At 21.7% G+C, this 23,381-nt stretch overlaps 9 protein-coding genes across 9 annotated transcripts; 3 read left to right on the plus strand and 6 right to left on the minus strand.

Annotated features, from left to right (window-relative positions):
• Positions 1-1,435: 1,435 nt before the first annotated feature.
• PY17X_1207200 (conserved Plasmodium protein, unknown function) lies at positions 1,436-2,359 on the plus strand (the record flags this gene model as incomplete). Its single annotated transcript, XM_022956708.1, has 2 exons — positions 1,436-1,982; positions 2,220-2,359. The coding sequence occupies 2 exons, from the start codon at positions 1,436-1,438 to the stop codon at positions 2,357-2,359; spliced, it is 687 nt and encodes a 228-aa protein (XP_022812570.1).
• Positions 2,360-3,518: 1,159 nt separating this feature from the next.
• On the plus strand, positions 3,519-5,273 carry PY17X_1207300 (conserved protein, unknown function; the record flags this gene model as incomplete). Its single annotated transcript, XM_722187.2, has 1 exon — positions 3,519-5,273. The coding sequence occupies one exon, from the start codon at positions 3,519-3,521 to the stop codon at positions 5,271-5,273; it is 1,755 nt and encodes a 584-aa protein (XP_727280.2).
• A 705-nt stretch (positions 5,274-5,978) lies between these two features.
• PY17X_1207400 (uncharacterized protein) lies at positions 5,979-7,558 on the minus strand (the record flags this gene model as incomplete). The annotated part of the gene is made up of 2 exons (XM_722186.1): positions 5,979-6,131; positions 6,311-7,558. The coding sequence occupies 2 exons, from the start codon at positions 7,556-7,558 to the stop codon at positions 5,979-5,981; spliced, it is 1,401 nt and encodes a 466-aa protein (XP_727279.1).
• Positions 7,559-9,117: 1,559 nt separating this feature from the next.
• Positions 9,118-10,300, minus strand: PY17X_1207500 (CCR4-NOT transcription complex subunit 5, putative; the record flags this gene model as incomplete). Its single annotated transcript, XM_022956709.1, has 5 exons — positions 9,118-9,188; positions 9,301-9,460; positions 9,651-9,711; positions 9,810-9,957; positions 10,183-10,300. 5 exons carry the CDS (start codon positions 10,298-10,300, stop codon positions 9,118-9,120), a joined length of 558 nt encoding a protein of 185 aa, XP_022812571.1.
• Positions 10,301-12,820: 2,520 nt separating this feature from the next.
• Positions 12,821-13,521, minus strand: PY17X_1207600 (DNA/RNA-binding protein Alba 3, putative; the record flags this gene model as incomplete). Its single annotated transcript, XM_022956710.1, has 3 exons — positions 12,821-12,930; positions 13,106-13,268; positions 13,471-13,521. 3 exons carry the CDS (start codon positions 13,519-13,521, stop codon positions 12,821-12,823), a joined length of 324 nt encoding a protein of 107 aa, XP_022812572.1.
• Positions 13,522-15,979: 2,458 nt separating this feature from the next.
• On the minus strand, positions 15,980-17,094 carry PY17X_1207700 (conserved Plasmodium protein, unknown function; the record flags this gene model as incomplete). The annotated part of the gene is made up of 6 exons (XM_034637621.1): positions 15,980-16,033; positions 16,147-16,173; positions 16,320-16,363; positions 16,462-16,528; positions 16,788-16,810; positions 16,959-17,094. 6 exons carry the CDS (start codon positions 17,092-17,094, stop codon positions 15,980-15,982), a joined length of 351 nt encoding a protein of 116 aa, XP_034493568.1.
• A 586-nt stretch (positions 17,095-17,680) lies between these two features.
• PY17X_1207800 (uncharacterized protein) lies at positions 17,681-20,227 on the minus strand (the record flags this gene model as incomplete). The annotated part of the gene is made up of 1 exon (XM_726050.2): positions 17,681-20,227. The coding sequence occupies one exon, from the start codon at positions 20,225-20,227 to the stop codon at positions 17,681-17,683; it is 2,547 nt and encodes an 848-aa protein (XP_731143.2).
• A 683-nt stretch (positions 20,228-20,910) lies between these two features.
• Positions 20,911-21,720, plus strand: PY17X_1207900 (conserved Plasmodium protein, unknown function; the record flags this gene model as incomplete). Its single annotated transcript, XM_022956712.1, has 1 exon — positions 20,911-21,720. The coding sequence occupies one exon, from the start codon at positions 20,911-20,913 to the stop codon at positions 21,718-21,720; it is 810 nt and encodes a 269-aa protein (XP_022812574.1).
• A 304-nt stretch (positions 21,721-22,024) lies between these two features.
• Positions 22,025-22,606, minus strand: PY17X_1208000 (cell differentiation ATP-binding protein; the record flags this gene model as incomplete). The annotated part of the gene is made up of 1 exon (XM_726051.1): positions 22,025-22,606. One exon carries the CDS (start codon positions 22,604-22,606, stop codon positions 22,025-22,027), a length of 582 nt encoding a protein of 193 aa, XP_731144.1.
• Between the last annotated feature and the right edge of the window lie 775 nt (positions 22,607-23,381).

Raw genomic sequence — 23,381 nt, forward strand, 5'->3', positions numbered from 1 at the left:
GAACAAATATATATGCACACCATTTATGCAAATGTGAATATCTTAATCTTTCGCATAGTATACAACTTATTTAAATTTCTGTTTTTAACGTTTTCCTTGAACTTGGTTAGTTCCACTATTTCATCTTCCAAAGAACAAAATTATTTAACCAATTCAAAATCGGACAGTTATTTTTCTCGTAAAACATTACTCTCACATCTTTTTCTTCTTTAATCATGTACAACTAAATTTAATTTTTATAATAATTTTTTTCGTTATATACACTATTATATTTTCTGTAGAAAAATTGTATATACATAATACATACATGATATTACTTTTTTTATGTTGCCCTTTGGTTGCACATAATTGCATAATTTTAGTTTGCCAAATAGGATATATTTTTTTTTTCAAGATGGCAAATTATCCATGTTAGACATTTTTTTTTTTTTTTAACAATTGTATCTTGTAACGTTAAAAAAAATTATGAATTGTACATGTATATATATATATTTTTTTTTTTGTTTTCGAATTATATATATTGATAAGATGGTTAATTATAATAAAGATAAAAAGGTAAATTTATAATGCGTAGATATGTACACATATGCATTATTAACAAACAATTAATTAATAAATGAAATTATAATTCAAAAAAATATGTACAACTTCTTAACGAGATCAAAGGAAATATAATTTATTCAGAAATATCCACAAAATATGGACATAAATATTTAACCACAACATCCATCTCTTCCCAAAAAAAATAATAAAATACTATCATTAATAATAATAAAATGTACCAAATTAATTTATAAAAAAAAAAAAAAAAAGTGAAGCGAATATAATATCGAAAAAAAATATACACACTATATTATAGATATATATTTATGTACAGATTTTGAAGCGACTTAGAATTTTCCTTTTAACGTTTCATAGATCTTTCCAAAAATAATTAATAATGAAAAGGTATAACCACAAAAATGTATACTTACACACTCATTATTTTAATTTGTAAATCTAATAAAAATTTTTATGAATATATAAATAATTATTAGATCGCTAGCTATTGTTAGTTATATATATTATTTTTATTTCTATATTTGCATACTTCTATAATTAGTGATTTTATTTATCAAAACTGTCCTTAAAATTGGGGTTTTCCAACTTTATGCCCATTTCGTCCATTTCGTCAATTTTTTCCATTTTTTTACCCAATATATTCCCATGGTTGCTTTATTTCTCTTTTTTTTGCGAGTAGAATAAAAACTCTAATTTTTGTAATATATAAAATAAGAGAGGCCACAAAATAAAAATAAAAACAGAAAAGTTCAAAACGAATAAGACGACCCAAAATAGTATTACTGCCAACATTATCACCCCAAATAGTTACCGCAAATAGTCACCGCCGATACACCACCGCAAACCCTTTTCATCATTTTTAAGAAAAACAAACATGCCTGATAATTTGGAGCTTTTACATTTTTATAACATTTACAATGATAGAAGAAATAAATGGAAAATTGGGATAAATAAATTAAATTTGAATATTGAAAATTATAAAAATATGAAAACAAAAATATTCTTATATGTCTTATGGAGTATATTATTATTTATATATTTTTTTGAATTTTTATTAAATTTGTTATTTCTAAAATATATACAAAATATAAATATAATAATTAAAATTATTTTTATATTTTCAATATCTGAATTTATAACAATTATTTTATTAACAACACAAAGTATTTATGGATATTTATATGATAGCTCACTAATATTACAAAAAGCATCTCAATCATTTTTTATTTTAAGTGTTTGGTGTTTTTTAAAATTATTATTTTATATTATCTTAATAATTTTATTATCAGCCTTCTTAAATTCAAATATTATCCTTAATACACAATTGCTATATTTTTCAAATCAAACTTTATATTTTAATTATCTTATCAAACTAATTATAACAATTACGGCTGTTAAATTTGTTCTCACCTTTTTCACAGGTAGGCCTAACTTGGCCATCCATTCTGTCTGCACGTAGTATCTACACTATTATGCATCTACACTATTATGCATCTACACTATTATGCATCTACACTATTATGCATCTACACTATTATGCATCTACACTATTATGCATCTACACTATTATGCATCTACACTATTATGCATGTAGTATGTATACTATTATTATGTATTTTTATATTTTTTTTTTTTTTTTTTTTTTTTTTTTTTTTTAGGCCAAAAAATAAACTACGTCTTTAGCTGCATTCGAACGTCAATTATTTTAAAAAATAAAATTAGGAAAGATCTTGAAAAAAAATCATTTTTATTTGAAGATCAGACATATGGAACCTTTACTATGAATTTCAATGTGTAAATATTTATTTGTAATTTTTCATTACATATTTTTACACTTATCTGTATTTATTTTTTTTTTAAATTAACTAATTTTGTTTTTCATTCAACCCATTAATTTCCGTTGTTCTAATTTAATTATTTTTATTAATTTTTATTCGATCTTAGTTTTTTTTTTTTTTTTTTTTTTCAACATTTTACTACAATGTTTTGTACACCCTCCTTTGTTTAGTTTTTATTTTTTAATTTTTGACATAATATTATTTTTCTTTATTTTTTACTTCTCTTAATTTCTCTTTATTTTTTACTTCTCTTAATTTCTCTTTATTTTTTTACTTCTCTTTATTTTTTTTTTCTCTTTTTTTTAATTATAAAATACCCTTTTAAATAACATACAACTGTGCATATCATCATAAATGCATACTGTTTTATTTTTTTTCCAAAAGTTTTGCAAAAAAAATTATATGCACACAAATATTTTTATTTTTTAATTCTTTCCCTACCTTATTACTAATTCAATTAAATTTTTGTATATTTTTTCTGGATACAAGTTTGTTGTATTTTTATACTTTTATATTTTTATACTTTTATATTTTTATACTTTTATACTTTTATATTTTTATATTTTTATACTTTTATATTTTTTTGTTTTTTGTTTTTTGTTTTTTGTTTGAGGCCCCGAATTCGATTTCAAATTTTATGTAATACTATAGAATCATTTTTCTACCATTTCCAACATATCTAATCACTCCACTTATTCACATAAATATTTATTTGTTTCGTTTCTGTGTCTTTATAATATGTTTATTGAAAAGTAGAAGCTGATGAAGTATACAGATATTGGTCGCTACATAAAAAATGTTAATTCATAATTCAAGGATTGCCAAGAGAATCTAATCGACCTTTTTTAAGAATTGCCAATATAATCCAATCGGCTTTTTTTAAGAATTGCCAATATAATCCAATCGGCCTTTCATGTACATGTGATAATAACAGAAAATGGAAAGGAAACAGAATAAAAAGAAAAAGAAATCGAGACAACTCGGGAAAAGCGACTAAAATACGATCATTCAAATATGTCAACACATCATAGTAGCCTATCAATATATGCATTCATTTTTGAAAAAATGAGAACAAAATTGAACAAAATTGAACAAAAATAAAAGCGAAATATAGCCAAAATGAAAATAGTATGTTTTATCTTTTTTCTGATTACGCTGAGTAATATAAATGCAGTCAATTTAAGAAACTATCGTCTTTATTCCACCAAAGAAACATCATTTTTTCGGCCCCAAACAGAAATTAAGAAAAATGAGAAAAAAAATAAATCCACAGAAATAAGGAAACTCAATTCTGTCAATTTGAAAATGATCGAAAAGGGACATACAATAAAACAGAACACATGTAAAAAAAGAGAAAAAAAAAAAAAAAAAAAAAAAAAAAATACACTTTTTCTAACACAAAAAATGTTCAAAAATAATGTTCAAAAAAATGTTAAAAAAAGCGTTAAAAAAAGCGTTAAAATGATTTTAGCACCAAAAGGGTCAATTCATGAAAAAAAAACAAAATATGTTTTAGAAGATCCTATAAAAAGATATCCATGGGAAATTAGTATCCCTTTTCATGAAACAATAACAAAAGAAATAAGTTCAGATTATAATTTTTTAAAAGGTGAATGGGCATATATAGATCATAGAAAAGATGTAAGAAAACCTTGTGGGAAAATAGAAGGGGGGTTAGAAAATTATGATGGAAAAGGGTTAAAATTAAAAAAAGGTAAAGATAGACAAAGATATAAAAAAATACCATATTATTTAGATCATGGTGTAAGTTGGAGAAATTATAATTTTGATGATCTTATACAATTCGATTTTGAAACAGATGGTAATCAAGATCAAACTTTTTTAGAAACTGAAGAAGATTTAGAATATAGACAATGGGGAAATTGGAATTATATTAATGCAAAAGAAACAACACAATTAAATTCATTATGGAGAGATCCTGTTTTATCTAAAGATCTTTCAAATCTTATATATCCATGGAATCATAAAATTATAGAAAATCATATAATACCACATGGTCACATAATACCAACATGTTCAATACCTGAATATAAAATCGAATGGGAATTAGCAGCAAGAGGGTTTTTTGGTGGATATTTTGAAGATCCTAATTGGAATAGAATCAAACTTTACAAAATTATGAAAAAACTTATTATAGAATGGCATGAAATTAATAAACATAATAATAAAACTAAAGATCAAATTAAAAGAATAGATGAAATTAGAACTGAATTATTTGGAATTTCAAGTAAAAAAAAATATACATCAAAACAAATTAAATTAATTAATGATCATGCATATTTAAGAGCTAAAGAAATTTTACTTGATCATATAATTAATCCTAATAATGATTCAGATTATATTTCATATTTCCTGGATAGACATGAACCTATTGATTACATTGGAGGGGGTGACTATAATTGTAATCAAAATGAAATACAAAATAAAACTATTGTACTTAATATGTGTGTATATCCAGTTAAACAACAGCATGAATCATATTCTAATAATATGTCAATATCTGAAATGGCAGAAATGTATCATTATTTTATGACTGAAATAAGAAATGAAGGTCGATCACATCAATTATCTGAAGATCCTAATGATGATAAATATCAATCTTATGAATTACAAAATGAAAGAAAAAAGTTTCCTGCTCTTGTTGCATTATATAAACCTTTATGGTCGAATAAAAAATATGGCGAAGAATTTGGAGATGCATTAACTCCTAATCAAAAATTGTCTTCTCTTAATTTTTCAAAATTTAATGTTAAGCTTTCTTTGAAAAAAAAAAATTATAATTTAGACAACCAGGCCCAACATAAATTAAACTATGTCGATGATTACAAGCACATTGACGACACATATGTGTAGTGTCATTTGGCACGTTTTGCCACGTTTTGCCACGTTTTGCCACGTTTTTCTAATATTTTTTCACCTTTTTTTTCACATTTTTGCCACGTTTTTCTAATATTTTTTCACCTTTTTTTTCCAATTTTTTCACATTTTTTTTTCACATTTTTTTCCAATTTTTTCACATTTTTTTCCACTTTTTTTCCAATTTTTTCACATTTTTTTCCAACTTTTCCAACTTTTCCAACTTTTCCAACCTTTCCAACCATTTTACCATAGCACGTGTAGGCGTTTTAATGAGAAAAGAAACATTATGAAATCGAATTTATACGCATTGTTCAAGTGTTTTAAATGGCGGCATAGAAAAATGCCTGTGAAAGGGATACACAGGTAAATAGATAAAAAATGGTGTGGTAAATTTAAAAAAAAACAAATAAAATGAAGGGAATATATATTTCAAAATTGTCAAAATGTAGAATAGTTACTAATAAATATAAAATCATGAAATTACCTGGCAACATTTAAAGAACTTCTATAATATGTCAATGTTGTTATTATTATAAAAAAATAATATTCGAATATAGGAATAATATATGTAATCAATTTAAAAAATATCAATAAATTTAACAAAAAGATAACATACATATTTATACACAATAAATGGTCTAATATACTTCTTACCACAAATTCTACATTTTCCATATCTCAAAATTATAATTTTAAATCTTAAGACAAATTTAACAAAGCCCCATAACATTTCATATAGTTACACAATTTATCAATTTCGACTTCTTCTTTAAATATGTCCAACCCTTTCTGTATAACAAAAATAATATCTCCAGCGAATTCGACCGGTTTCTCTATAGGGGCATAGTTTAGCTGAAAATGGGAAAATGGGAAAATGGGAAAATGGGAAAATGGGAAAATGGAAAAATGGAAAAATGGGAAAATGGAAAAATGGAAAAAATGGACATTAAAAAAATTGAAAAAATTACGACCACAATCTTATGCACTTTCAATTTTTGCACTTTCAGTTTTTCACTTTCATTTTTGCCCACCTTTTTTTCTCGGGTATCAAAAAAAATAATGTCTAATTGAGGAGGAGGTTGAGACTCAAAAGCAGGTAGAAAATATAAAGTTCCATTAAATTTTTTTTTTAATTTTATAAATTCTATATAACATTCATAATAAGGTTTTAAATCATTATAATATATACTTGTCATTTTTATAGAAATATTTTTTAATATAATTTGTTTGGAATGTTTTGTATCAAAATAAAAATCAGGAATTATTTCTGATGATATATATGCTAATACTCCACGTCCTTCAATTCCATCTTTAGAATAATGTATTTCTAGTTGACCATTATTTTCATTATTATAAATTAAATATATACCTTTATTTAAATTTATTTTTGTTTTTCTTACTTCTGGTGGAGGGCCTATACAATATTTTTCTTCGGGTGGGCTAGGTGCAGCTGCTGCTCCAAGAAAATTTAATTTTGCTTTTTTTTTAGTAAATAATTTACCTTTCATATCTTTATTTATTAGAAGAGTACCTTTTTTTTTCGGGGATATTATTTCATCTTCTTCTTCTTTTTCTTCCTCCCCAATTTGTAATTCTCTTTTTTCTTCTTCTTTTTCTTCTATCAGTTTTAATAATCTTTTATTTTCCTCTTCTTCCTCTAACATTTTTAATCGTCTTTTTTCTTCCTCTTCTTCCTCTAACATCTTTAATCGTTTTGTTTCTTCTTCATCTTCTTCCAATAATTGTCTTTTCTTATTCAATAGTTTTAATTCATAATCATCATCTTCATATCCAACTTGTAGTTCGCCTAATTCTTCTTCATTACCTCCACAACAAAAACAACATAAAAATTTCCCTTTTTTTTTTCCAGTTTCATAATGTTTAAAATTTACATTTCTATTCTTTTCAACTTTCCCTTCATCTCGGGAATATCTTTTATCCGCTTTTTTTTCTACACTTTTTTTCCTACTTTTTTCTACACTTTTTTCTGCACCTTTTTCTACACTGTTTTTCCCACTTTTTCCCCCACCTTTTTCTGCTTTTTTGGGGGGATCCTTTTCTAAACGTGCCTGCAATTTGTTGTCCGTTGGGTTCGATTGCTTTTCCACGTATATTGACTTATTCTTACTATTTTTTTCCTTCTCTTTTTTTTCATTTTCTTTGGCATTATTTTTTAATTTATTATGACCATGATCTTTCGAAGTATTTCGCTTTTTACTTGTATTTTTTTTTTCATCCTTACCACTCCTCCTTTCTACTGTCTTCACATTTTTTTTCATCCTTTTTGTTATGACTGTGTAATTGAAAATTTTTTAGTCTCAAATTTTTAACAAAAAATTGGTGAAAAAGAAACAAAGAAACAAAGAAACAAAAAAACAAAAAAACAAAAAAAACAAAAAAAAATGACCAAGGGAGAATGTTCTAAAAACAAACAAAATTCTTATAAGTAAAATAAAAAATACAATTTCTCCCACACACAAAAAAAAAAAATTTACAAATATATATCCCCTGGCATAGTACTTAAAATAATGTTATAGAATTTCTTTCTTGCATGTATATATTTTAAATTATGAAGAAAATTATAATTTTTTTAGTTTTATGTGTGTAATGTATTATAGGTTTTATTTAAAATTATGAATATTCTTTTTTGTTCTATTATGCTATACTAAGAATAAAGTAGTATAAAACTAAAATTGAAAAAATAAGACATCCCGCCCCAAAAAAAAAAAAAAAAAAAAAAATGGACTGTCTTATAGTTACATACACAATAATATATACAATTAAAAAAATAATGTCTATTTTGTTAATAATAGTGTAGAGAAAAAAAATTAAAAAATAGCATGCATGTATACATTAATGCATGTTTTAAAATTTTCAAAGAACACAAAAATACAACAAAAATTAAAACTTTAAATTTGCATATAAGCGTGAAAAATACTCTCAGATATTGTTACATCATAAATGGTTTTAGCAAAATCAGCATATGCATATATATAATATAAAAAAAAAATCAAATTTTAAAACGTTTTAATTTTTTCATAATTTATAAGAAATTTATTATAGTTAAAATATGTTTGCATCATATATGCCAGTTGTAATAATATTAACATGCATTATCCATTTTGTAAAAAAAAGAAAATAAAAAAAAAAAAAAACAGTGAATTATTTGAGTTAATTTTATTCACCAAATGTTCTATAAATTAAGGAATGGTAGTATATAATAAACAAATATTCTGTCTTTTCTACATTTATTTTTATTTTTTTAATATTTTTGTGTTTTAAATTTACATTTAAACAATAATTTTTATAAAGACATAAAAGCTTATTATATTTTTATAAAAGAAATTAATGTTATATTACAACGTCAGTATTATATGCTTTAAGCTTATTCATATGATACAGTATAAAAATAACAAAAATAACAAAAGCTTTAATTTTGTTGTTAAAGCTAGCTTTTATTTATATACCATAATCTATATATGTTAACTTATTTTTCCTTACTCTCATAATTTTAATTAAGTACCTTAATGATATGGAAACTTTGTTTTTATTTTTTAAAATTATGTATTATCGTATAAATTAAAAAAAAAAAAAGACGAAAATCGTGAAGAAAAATTTATTAAAAATAAAATATAAACATTGGTCATATAATAATGCCAATATACTTGTAAAAAAAAAACAGAACTATATACATCATAAAATATACAAATAATAAAAAAATATAAATATATTATTATATTGTATATATATCTTATTCTTTTCTAAAATATATATATATATGTGTGTGTGTGTGTGTGGCCATATTTCCTTTATTGGTTTGCATATCTTTACAATCACATCATATGGATGTCTCATTTTCGAGATATATATGCTCAAATAAAAAATTTTCTTTCAGTTGGTTGGACCATGCTAATAAAACAGGGACAAATAATAGGTATATAAAACATGGTAGATAGACGGATAAATTATAAATAGTTTTCACATGAACATTTTTAGCTATATAGCTATTTTTAATTATTACTTGTTTCATAATCAAATGAAAAATATGTTCCTTTCTCTGATTTATCATTTGAAATTCGGATATTATTTCCATAAGGGAAAAACCAAGTTGTGTATTTTTTGTGATATTTCCATGACTTTTTTTTCAACTCTTTCGAAGCTAAATGCTGCTGATAAGTTCCCTTTTGCCAAGGAAAAATAATGGCACATGTGTGTGCAATTTTTTTTTTTTTTCATAGTTGTATATATATTTACATGACTTGTTCATAAATAAATATTTTTGTTCATACTATATCGGTCTCATTTTGCACATGTAGGAACAACTATATATACATATATATACATACATACTCGTAGTTTTAAAGAACTTACTGGTTGATAGTAAAATATAAAAAATAGTGTATCCAGATTGAATTTTTCAAATAATTGGGGGCTAAATAAATGATTAATTTTTTATTTATAGATATGTATGTTTGTGTATATATTTGTATTAAAAATTTATTATTTATATTTTCCTTTTTTTATTAAAACCTTTGAAATTCCAATAAGGGTGTTGTAGGAAAATATTTACATGGGTTCCCCCATAACATTCTAGGTATGTATTGCCTATATTGTTCTCTATCACTTTTTATTATACAATTTTTATAACTTCCTTCGATCAATTCTTGTAATTTTAATGCTGAAATATGTGCATAAAATAATATGTTAATAGAAAGCGGTAAAATATATTTTGGCGAGCAAATTGTGGCACAAACACACACATATATTTATATAAATATTTGACAGCTTGGCTATATTTTTGTATAAAAAAGTATATAATTTAAAACACAACTTTTTCAAATATATACAAACATATGTATGCATATATACAGTTATATATTTTTTATTTCATTTTTTTTTTTACAATTTCTTTCCAACAACATTTGAGTAGATTTAGACAGTTTACTATTGTTGTTTATCTTTACTTCTTCATTGCCTTTTATCGAATTATTTATATCTTCCTCATTTTTTTTTTCGTCCATATTTCACAAAATGTAAACTATTAAGGTCCAGTGGTGGTACATGTATATTATATATATGTATATATTTCGAGTTTGTTTATTTTCTATTTTTGATAATTAAAGCAAAGCTCATTCGAGGTCATTTCTTTTCGACGCTGCCAATTAATTCAAAGAAACTTGTGTTTGTTAAAAATAAAAATATAGAAATCGATATATATATATGTACATACATACATGCATACATATATGCATAATTTAATAAAGAGAAAGACTAGAATGATACGATTAAAAAAATATCTGGTCAGTTAAAAATAAGCTATTTATATAAGGGATAAGCTAATAAAATGAGCATCATATTTTGTGTACAGAAAAAAAGTCAAAAAAATACATCATGATGTTATACAAAAAACATGAAATAACATAACAAAATTAAATAATCTTATACCAATTAATCATAATAAAAACTGGGGGAATGTTAAAATAATAAGTATGCATATATAATAAAATACTAAAGACGCAAAATAAACAAGAATGAAATAGGAATAAGGTATTTAAAAAAAAAAAAAAAAAAAAAAAAATTAATAAAATCTGTGCACACTAAGGTTTGTAATTTAATATAGAAACACCAATAAAAGGAAATATAAATTTATAAAAAATGTACATATGCATATTATCAGATCCTGCAATTAAACAATATTTTACTTTCCATATTTTTATATTAATCTAGGTATCATCATAAAAATTTATAAGAATAAATTGTAAATATAGAATATAAAAAAGAAAATTGTATATATATTATTCTACCTATTTTTTTACACATTAAATTTACTTATACATTGTAAATCACATAATGTTATAATTAACTGAATGTATAAACCCTTTTCAATTTGGTAATGTCATGAATAAAAATAAACTTGAAATTTTCATAAGATTTATTTTTTTGAAAAAAGAATAAACACCAATGAGGTTTATATTAAACTGAATTACATAAAGGTTGTTCTATTTTTATATGAATATTTTATGCTTCATTTATATTATCCTAAATATATTGTAGCTACATATATAACTCCTTGGGCTACCAGATGAATATTTATTGTATTATACACAAGAGTGTTTTTTTTTTATGCATAATAATATATATCACGAAATAGAATGAACTGAATAAATAATAAAGTAAATATTTTATTCTACTATGTTTTTCAGTTTTTTTATATTAAACAATTTTAACATTAGATTTTACAATATAAATTAAACATTGATTGAATGTGTATGTTCAATTTTGCATTTTAACTACTTGATTAATAAGTATTATAAATAATTTCACATATGCATATTTAAGTTATGCTGATAATAATGATACACACACATAGATATTTTATTTGTATTATAAAAATGTACATAATATTCCTCCTCCAATTTATGGCTAGTAGATTAAAGTATATATAAATATATTGGGGGTGGTGGTCTTGTTACTTAAAAAGGAATAATAAAATACTTCAAAAATATTAACGTTCATATAATATATAATTTTACTAAAAAAAAATAAAATATATTTTTAAAAGTGGTCATATAATTCATCCATAAAAATATTTTTATATCGCATTTTTCAAGACTTGTAAATTAAAATAACCAAGTATTATTATAAACATTTTAAAAAACGTTCTACATATTTACCTTCCCTCATTTTATATATTTTTTCCACATTTTAAAAATGATTTAGAAATAAGGAGTAGTATATACACTTATTTCAATAACCAAGTGAAAAATAGAAAACATATAAAAATCATCATTATATGTGTAGAAATGTATAATTTTATATATTTCGTATTAAAAATTTTTTTTTACATAAATGTTTTCAAAACATGTTTATGCAATTTTTTTTGTATATGTACAAACAATATGAATTGTTTAAGACCAATCAAATTAAAAGTTTTATGTAGGAAAAAAAAAACATATATATACACACATATATGAATATATACAAAAAACAAAAAGTATATAAAAAATCCTTTGAATTTTATGTATATAAAATATATGCCTTGGTCCTTCAAAATATTATAATATGTTTCCTTTAAATTCCTTTGTTTCGTCTACTATCTTCATTTTTTAAATTTACTATTGCTATGTTTTTTCAAGGATTGAAAAATATGTATTATACATAATATTATATTATATTATATACATATCCATACAATTCAATACAAGAAAATATATAAGACGGTCTTCTTATAATTATAATTCTTTCTTTACATGGTATACTTTTTCTTTTATTTTTTTTTCAGTTTATGTTTTTAGGTCATGTGAAATATATATATAATAATATATATATTCTGAACATGCATAATTTTTTTTGTTTGTCTCTTTATTATGGAATAAATAATTTTAAATTAAACCCGCGAGTTTATTTTGCATATGTATTGTAACACACATAAATGTTTTAAATACATATATTGCTGGGTATATATATTTGTGTATGTATATATTTATATATAATTTTTGCATTGCATATATGTATATATATGTGCAATATATTTAATTTATTTAATTAGCAACAAAGTCTGGGTGTTTTTTAAGAACAATTGTTATTTTTGGAATTCTTCTATTAATTCGATCTGAACTGAAATAAGCTGTTTGAATTTTAATAATTTGGCCTAACAAAAAAAAAAAAAAAAAAAAAAAAAAAATAGTTAGTCAATAAGCTATAATTTATGAACAAGTCATATATTCTTTGAATAAACTTAAAAAAATGCATGCATTTATTATAATTGTGTACATATCAATGAACATATATATATGTACAACTATGAAATATGGAAATAAACATACCGATATCTTCCTTTTCCATTATGGATGCTGCACCAATTGCAATTTTTGTAGCACTACCCAAACCAGTTATAATAACTTCGTCAAATGGGCTTTTTTCTTCATTTCCTGTGAACATTCGTTTTCCTATTCTGGCATAGAATGTTGGTTTCTTTGTCATGGAGACCTATATATACAAAAAAAAAGAAAAGGAAAATTAAAAAACAATAATGATAAATAAATAAATAAATAAATATATGTATGTATGTATGTATGTATGTATGTATGTATGTATGTATACATAGAATAATATATTATATAGATATATACATATATATAATATATATATATTTTTTTTTTGATATATATTAAATTGAAGAATTTATTACTTGGATAGAGTTTTCAGCTCTTTCTTGTGATATATCTTCAGTGCTTGTCATTTTTATAGTTTTGTTAAAATTATAAGAAAAAAAAAAATTGTAACTTAAAGTTTATGATAAATTTTATTGAAAGTTTTATATATATATTATATTTTTATATACAAAAAATATAAATAATAATGTAGAAATGGTAAATAAATGTGGTATATATTATAAAACGTTTTAAAAAAAAGTTTATGTGAAAAAATGTAATAATTGTTAATATTTTTTTGAAATAAATAATATAAGCCCCTTGAATAAAAATTAAAATTTTAAAAGATGACCCTTTTTTTTTAATTAATATATTATTTAAATAAAAGCATATATATATAATATAAAATAATAAAATAGAAAAATATTTACCCACAAAATGTGCTTTATTGATGTTTTGATGTATGTATATGCAATATATATTATATACTATTTTATGGAGTTATAAAAAATAGAATTTATTATGTTCGTATGAAAAAAAGATATTAAAAAAAAAAAGAAATTTCAAGTTATTATTACAATTTTAAATATGTAAATAAAGAAGATACGGAAAAATAAAAGTGTCATAATAATATTGCTATATTATATATGTAGGTGCATGTAAATATATCTTGATAGATATATATAGGAAAAAAAAAATTATAATATTTTTACTATATAATAATGATTTATTTGTATTTAAAGCAATATATATTATTCTTATTATTAATATTACTAAAGGGGGTAGAGTTATTAATTTTTATTTTTAATAAAAATTCGTTACTTTTTTCACTTCCACACGAGGTTAATATTATATACTAATTAAATGAGTCGTGCCAAAAAAAATAAAATGAAATACAATATATATATAATCTACAAAAATTAAGTTATATATTTTTTTAATGTAAAAAATTATTATATATATATAGTACACACAATAATATTGCTTTTTGATAGCCAAAATTTGCAGTATTTATTTTTTTTGCTATTTTTTCATAAAAATAATTTTTCAAAAATTAAAATAACATTATATATATATATAACAATAATATAATAAGTTCATATGCAATCTCAATTAATCCAATCAATCCATCCAATCAATCGTTGATACAAAATCGGTTATAGTTTGAGTTTTTTTTTTTTTTTTTTTAAAGTACGTACATAAGGGTAGGTACGAAACACATACAATTATATATAAAGATTTTTCAAATACATAAAATATTATATTTTAATGTTTATATCGCTTTTATACATATTTTTGTTCATTTTGTTCATTTTGTTCATGTTTGTTCATGTTTTTCATGTTTGTTCAGGTTTGTTAGAAATTAAGGTTATGACCGTTTATAGAAGAACTATATTTTCATATATGATGCTTTTATTTATTATTTATTTTATTGTAACGTTTGCAAGTAAGCATAAAATTGGTTCATAAAAATGAACATTTTATACACATTTTTTTAATTTTATAAAAATAAAAAAATGAACAAAAAATAAAAGTTGCAATATGAATATAAAAGTTAAGAAATAAACAATATTATAAAATAATGTGTAAGTAATTATTTTTATATTTTTGAGAAAAGTTTATTATAATGTTGATTTTTGTATAACACCTAATAATCTCAATCCCTTTATCAATTTTATTATATATTATTATTATTATATATTTTATTATTATTATTATTATTATTCGATTTATATTTTATGTAAGAGAGAGAATATCTCACAAATATACTAGCCTTCTTATATTTTAGTCAATATCTATATGTAACTATAACTTCTTTTTTTTTTTATCCCCACGAAATAAGTGTATTAATATATAAAAAGATAAAGAGAGGAATACCATTAATTTCTATATATTTTCTTAAATATGTTTTTTTACTCATTTTAATGATCCTATTTCAAATTTTGTTCCCATACAAATGTACTTATATATATATATATATATATATACATGGGTAATGTAAAACACACAATAATATTATGACCATTTAAAAATATAGAAATAAAACTTTTCAAGGGGCTTTAAATTATTTACAATTTTGATTTCAAGTTTTTTTATTTGTTTATACAACGCTTAATATATTTATAATATACTATTTTTTAACAATATGGTATATTATCATTTTTTTTTTTTTCATTATCGATTTTTAGAATTAATTTCAAACCCTACTTGCATCCTTATCGCTACAAATCATATTCTCTTAACATTTTTGTGATTTAAAATAATAGGGAAAAAAAAAAAAATATATTTTTTATGTGTGTAATATTTGAGATAAAGTATTTTATTATAATTATTTTTTTTATGCAAATCAATTTTTATTTACACATTTTAAATAGCTAATAATAATTGAGTTTATTAAGAATGTTATATTTTATTTTTTCAAAACGTTAGAAAAAACGGAAAAAAAAGAAAATATATTACAAACATGTATTATTGTCTAAAGACATTCAAACATATTAATTTTATTTTTTTATTTTTTTACTTATTATTTCCTTCTACACATTTTTGTCATATTGAAAAACTTTTATAAAGTTTTAAATACTCGTTAACTTCTTCTGATAACTAAATTAACAAATTTTATAAATTAAAATCAAATGTATTTAAATTGGATAAAATATATATATATGTATATTTACGTATGCACAACTAATTTATCTCCCTTTTTTTTTTTTAACTTTATTTAAGAACATTTTTTGGTCAATCTGAAATTAAAAATATATAGACTCTATGTGTAAATAAATTATGATATAAATCAAAAGGAAACAAAATATGTAAAAAATTTAATAAATGAAAATATATAAATTATTTATTTTTTTTCTTGTTTATATATATTTATCAAATTAACTACCGAGTCAAATGTGCTCATAATGTTGTTCATAACGTCTTTCACAGCTACAAAAAAAAAAAAAATTATTTACAACATATACTTATTTGGCTTATTTTTATAAAACGAAAAATATAATATTTTATAAAAAAAAAAAAAAACATACATTTGTGTTTATGGTCATCGATTTCTTTCATATACTTTTCGTACAATTCACTGGACGAAGGTTTATTCTGAAATTTTGTATAGAAAAGAAAATTAAAAAAAATATATATAATGTATAAATATATATAATATAAATATACATATATGGCGTAATACATTTTCAGCTAGCGAAAAAAATATTTATTTGTCTTTTTAAAAAAAATAATAATGCATATATAGTGTTATAAGTTAATTATTTTATTTTAAGCTATTATTCCTTGCCGTAGGTAGTAATATCATAATAGGTGTATCATATTCCTTTATTTGTTCACCAATCTCAAACTTAACTTTTTTATTATCACCATTATATGCTTAAATAAGCGAAAAAAAAATATAGCTCGTTTTAATTATTATATATATTTGCACACACATTTCAATTATAGAAATTTCACAATTTTATATCGCTTAAACATGTTCAGAAATATCATGCATATTATTATTTTTTTTTTTCGACGATACATAATTCTATATTAAAATGATCATCTTTTTCCACCTTCCCTCTGACGAAATTTATTCCTTCATGATAATTTGGTGTAAAATTCATAATTTTGTAGAACAAGGTAAATAAAAGAATTTTAAAAATATAACTGTGCATGTTAACAACTACTGGCTTATTAAAACAGGAAAAGAGAAATCACAGTTTATACTATAATACAAAAATATTGTATTGAATTGGCACAAATAAAGGAAACAATGTAAGGTTTTGTCTAGTTCGGAAAAAAAAAAAAATTTAAATACTTTATGACTAAACAATGAAAAAAAGACAAATACTAAAGATACAAATTATGAAAAATTATGAAAAATTATGAAAAATTATGAAAAATTATGAAAAATTAAATTACAAAAAATAATAGTTATCCATGTAAATATTTTTAAAAAAATATAGTGATTAAAACAAGGGGAATATGTATGATAAACTTAGTAATATATACATTTGTTTTAAATAGAATGAAAGAAATAATATATTAAGACAATGCACTATAAAATATGGGTATTAACTACGACAACAAAATAAGCAATTAAAAAGGCAATTAAAAAAGAAATTAAAAAAAGCAATTAGCCATTTTCTCAAATATGTACCCGTATGCAAAATCATGCACACATATCTTGTAGGCATTTTTTTTTTCCAGCTAGCCAAAAATTAACAAAAAATAGATATATATATGATTATCACCATTTTATTATTGCGCGTTCATAATATTATTCCGTTGTACATTAATTGCGTCAAACTTTTCTTCAGAATTCATCCATCTCCAAGAATAAAAAGGTATAGCAATTATGTTATAGCCTTTTGTTAATAAATAATTTATTTTTATTAATATTTCTGTTTTTGCAAAATATTTTTCATTATAAAAAATATCATATGGATTGTAAGAAATGTCATTAATCAAAAAGATATCATGTTGCTTTTTTTCATCATTATTTACATCATTACTTACTACATTATTATTTCGTTCTAGTGCTGTATTAATTAAATTTAATTCCTTTTGCTCATTAGAAGAATAAAAATAGTTTTCTGGCCCTAAAAATATATAAGCTATATAATTATCATATTCTAATAGTGGAATATAATACATTCCATCCTTGAAATTCATTTTTAAATTTTTCGTAAAACTTTGAACTATACTAAATAACTCTAAGGCCAATATTTTATTTACCATAATAGTAGGTTTTAATGCATATGGTAAATTTATATTATCTTCATTATAACTATTATAAGAATTATTACATTCTTCATATTTTTCAACGTCTTGATTTGATATACCATTTTTATCATCTAAGCTTCTATTCCATAATTGAACATTTTTATAATTATAATCTATGAAATTGTATATAATATATTCTTCCATTATGTAGCTATTTTTTTTTTCATTATATTTCTTTCCTTTTTTTATTATTGATGAATAGTGATTTAAACATTTTTCTAATAAATCTGTATATTTCTCTCCTTCATTTTGATCTATTATTTTATTTCCTTTTACAATCAATACACTGTCTTTTAATTTAAACAAATTAATCATAGATGATAATATTACACTATGATTATCTACATCTTCGGATGTATGAAAAATTTTGAAATATCGATTTATTAATTCTACATAAAAATTTGTTTCTTTATCAATATAAAATAAAAAATTTTCTTTAAATAAAGTGATATCATTGAGTTGCAAAAATGGTAAACCCCATATTATTGGAATTTTTAATAATGACGAAAATAATTTAATTAAACATGTAAAATTTATATAATCTTTTAATCTAACTATTTCTTTGCATATATAATTTAAATAAAATTTAAATTTTTTTTCATATTCATCATTTATACTATTTTTCACTAGAAAATTGCATAAAGACTCAAATATATCTACACATAAATAACAAATAGAATTTGTATTTAATTTAGTTCTTAGATCTATATTAGAATAATTATTATATATTTCATTTTCTTCATTTAATAATCTAAAATTAAATAATCCATTTTTTATATAATAATCATTAGGATATTCATTTCTTTTAATAATTTCCAAAAAAGGTGCATCATTTTGTTCCAATTTTTGTTCCACATCAGATCGATACATTTCATTATCATCATTATTTACATTGCTCAAAAATAGTTCTTCCTTTATTTTTGTCTCTTCGTTTTTATGTCTATCAGTTTCACAAAATTTATTCTTATCTACATATTCTACCAAACTTATATCACCATCGTCTTGTTTATTTGATTCCACTTCTAGTAATTCCCTTCTTGTGTTAGTGCGTAAGAAATTATTAACAAACAATATGATTTCATCATATTTAAATTCTATATTAATATTTTTTATCTGTGATAATATATTTATAACTTTTATCGCTATTGGAAATTCTAATTGTAAAAAGTTCACATCAGTAAAATATTTATTTATATCATATGTATTGATATATAATTTATGTAATGATATAATTAAATCAGCTAATTGAATATTTGTAAGTTCTGAAATGTGTAAAGGTAGTTTTTTTTGAAGAATTGTATTAATGTCATTATTTATAAAAGAAAATTTCGAATATATATATGCAATTTTTATTAAATGGTTTATGTCTAAATTGTTTTGATTTTTTACAAAAATATTCACAGAAGAATATAAAAGCATTTCTTTTTTTATATTTAAATAAGAAAAAGATATCAAAACATTTATTAAACTTTCAATATCAAACATATGCAATATATTTAAAGTTGCAACCGATATTCTGTTAAATAAATTTATATCTTTTATTTGAACTTTGCAAAAACTTAAACATATAGTTGATATATTTTCTGGTGTTGCTAAATTTATTTTATTTAAAAAGGCAAGAGATAATGAAGCAAATAAAGGAATAAATAATAAATTTAATTTAGAACATAAAAAACATATATCACATATTTCTTTTATTGAATATTTACAACTCTCTATTGATATTTTATTTAATAAATTTTTTATAAATTCTTCTTTTTCATCTAATTTATTATTTATTTCTAATGATTTTATTATCCTATAACAGTCTTTTCCATCAAGTAAAGTTATTTCACTATTTACTCTCGTTTTAAATATTTCATAAATATCATTATTGCTCTTTGATAATCTTATAATGTCAAGCGAATATTTTCCTAAATTTTTAATCGATAATTTTCCGATATCATTTTTATTGGGTATATAAAAATACCTTTTAAAACACCACAAAAATATCGTATTGTTTTTTGTTACTTGTTTAATCATATTTTCTACACTTCAAATCATTACAGCAAGCCACCAAAAAATACATTTTTTCAGCAATATATTTTTTTTTAAATAATTAAAAACTTATACCAACAAACATTGCAATATTTTTATTCCTTTTCAATGTTTTAACAATTTCTCAACGCGAATATGTATGCATTATTATTTTAAAAAAATTTTCTAAGGAATTATGTGTATGAAAATTAGTGAAAATCGCTAATAAGTAAGCACATAAATAGTAATAATAAATATGTATGCATATGATCTATGGCTGTACATCACGTCGTAAAACTACCTTGCTTGGTCATAATTTTTTTCTCATTTTTTTTTTCACATTTTTTTTTCCTATTTTTTTTTCTTATTATTTTTTCGCATTTTTTTTTCCTATTATTTTTTCCTATTATTTTTTCGCATTTTTTTTCCTATTATTTTTTTGCATTTTTTTTCTATTTGGCTGATTAAATGAAGAAGGGGCATCCGAACAAATAAATATTTGTACACAGGCTTTCCCCTTGGGTACAATCCAGATCAAGTATATTTAACTCAGGGGAATGCAACTATTTTATTACAGCTTTCTATATTTTACTATATATATGTTTTGTTTATATAGCAATACAAACACCCTATATTTTTCGTAATAATAATATTTTTTTTATTTTATTTTTTTTTTTTATTTGTGATTGATGGCTCCCTTTAAACCTTACAAGTTCATAATTTTTGATAATAATTTGAAAAACAGCCATTTTTACACCAAGATAATTTCATATTTGAATTTATCACTTCTTTGCAAAGAAATTTATATAAATGAAAAATATAACAAAATAAATTATGAAAATGTGTGCAATAATAAGCTTGTATTTTTTTCAGAAAATAATTTACTAGAAAAATTAAAAAAAAATGTATCAATCAATGGGGAAAGTATGCATAGTAAGTCAAATTTGCTGACCATAAATGAAAATATAATAGACATACAAAAGGCAATTAAAAAGGATTTAAGTTCTAAATCTTGCAAAGTTCAAAAAAGTGAAAATATACCTCAAAAAAATGAAAATAGCCAAGCTATTGACGATACCAATAAGCTAGTAAGCTTTCTTACTTATGATAACCGAGGAAAAGACGAATTTTTAAAAGCACTAGATCTAAATAAATTATATAATGTAGATCATATAAATATTTTATGCTTAAATAATTATAACTCAATAATAGATTTATTAAAAAATAACCCTTTTGAAAATAAAAGAATTTCAATTTTTTGCCCTTTTCATATAATAAATAATGATGATAATATATATCAAAAAGAAATTATAAAAAAAATTATAGATTTTATATATCCTATAATTAGTGATTTTCTTCCACTAAATTACAAACATGTTTATATATCCGATTTGATTAGAGCTATAATTATAAATTCAGAACTTTGCCAAACAAGCTCAAACAAAAATCTCGAAATATTCAAATTTATAGACATGATGGAAATTATTGGAAAATCTTGAAATTTTATCATTTTGAGAATTTTATTATAGATAATAAAATTAAAGGTTAAAAAAATGGGGAAAAAAAATGGGGAAAAGTAATAGGAAAAATATAAGAAGTGGTGCAAAAAAATACAGAGGTGGCGCAAAAATAAACCGGAATAAATTTGTAACTATACTAATGTGAGCACATCAAATTAAGTCGACTAATCTTAGAAACACAAGCTAATGCTTATATACTAAACATATCGACAAATTGAAGCCTGGATGGAATAAAAAAAAAAAATCAAATTAATTGTTAATGTAGTTTTCATTGTGATAAATGTCACCCATCTTCGTCTGCTTGGCTAATTAGTTTCCATTTTTTTAAAATATTAATAAGTGCTTGTTCAGAAAAATTGTCTCCACCTAATTCATCAAAGCCTATTATGGAATGCTCCGTTTTTCCATTTTGTATAAGCATTAGTGTAGGAATGCACCATATTTTTAATCTATCACATAAAAAAGGAGATTTCTCTGCATTTATTTTTATAAAGTTAATATTAATATATTTTTTAGATAAATTAATTAATTTTGAATCTAAATATTCACATCTCCATGTAGTATTCCTATAAAAATGACAACATACATTAGTTGAATTTTTACAAATATCAAAAAATTCTTTTTCAGATAATATTTCATTATATACACCATGACCCATACTTAATAATCTTCTATTCTCATTATGCCTATTTTTTAATTCTTGTAATCTTTTATTTTTTATATTTTCCAATTCTTCATCATTATCATCATATATTTTTCTTTCTAATGTTTCATATTTTTTTATTTCATGGTCTATTTCTTTTTCTTTATCTTTTAGAGCTTCTAGTATTTGCCCCTCTATATTTTTAGTTATATTATTATTCATTTTTGCATATAAACAATTCAAAACTATTTATATGTCTGCATGTATGTATGCATGTATGCATGTATGTATGTATATATATATATATATAACAGATTGAACTTATTATAAAATCACCATGTTTTTTGTATATACATATACATATACGTATACATGGGTTGTTTGGGGTATGTATGTATATATTTATATGTACACAGTTCTATATGTATTATTACATATATATATATAGAACTTAAAAAATTATAGCCAGTTTTCGTTTTGAGGACATTTATTAATATATCTTTATTTAGTTAGTATCTCTTTTCTCATTTATTTAAACTCTTAACTCGATTTTTATATTTACCATGTGTATGCATGGATGTATGTATAGTAGATTATAGATAGAGAAAGATATGTTCATATAATTATATATTTATGTACAATATATAAATTTTATAAATTAGTCTTTATTTATATTAATATGTACACAATTTTTTATATAATATATATTTTTTTAACTTATACATAAATAATAATAATAATATATACAATCGTATAAGTGTGAAACAAATTTATAATTTTATTTTTTTTAAAACATAAATTATTTGGACTTAAAAAAAAAAGAGGAGATACGTTAATTTCCACTAAAAATATTAATATAAAAAAAAAAAAAAAAAAAAAAAATATACTATACAATATTTATGTGTGCCTTATTATGTGCCCATTTGTACTCCTTTCTCATTTTTTATAGAATTAATTGTTTGTGTTTTTTGTGAATTTTTTCGAACTTTTTTGAATT

The sequence above is a fragment of the Plasmodium yoelii genome (genome assembly GCF_900002385.2).
Source record: "Plasmodium yoelii strain 17X genome assembly, chromosome: 12".
NCBI lineage: Eukaryota > Apicomplexa > Aconoidasida > Haemosporida > Plasmodiidae > Plasmodium > Plasmodium yoelii.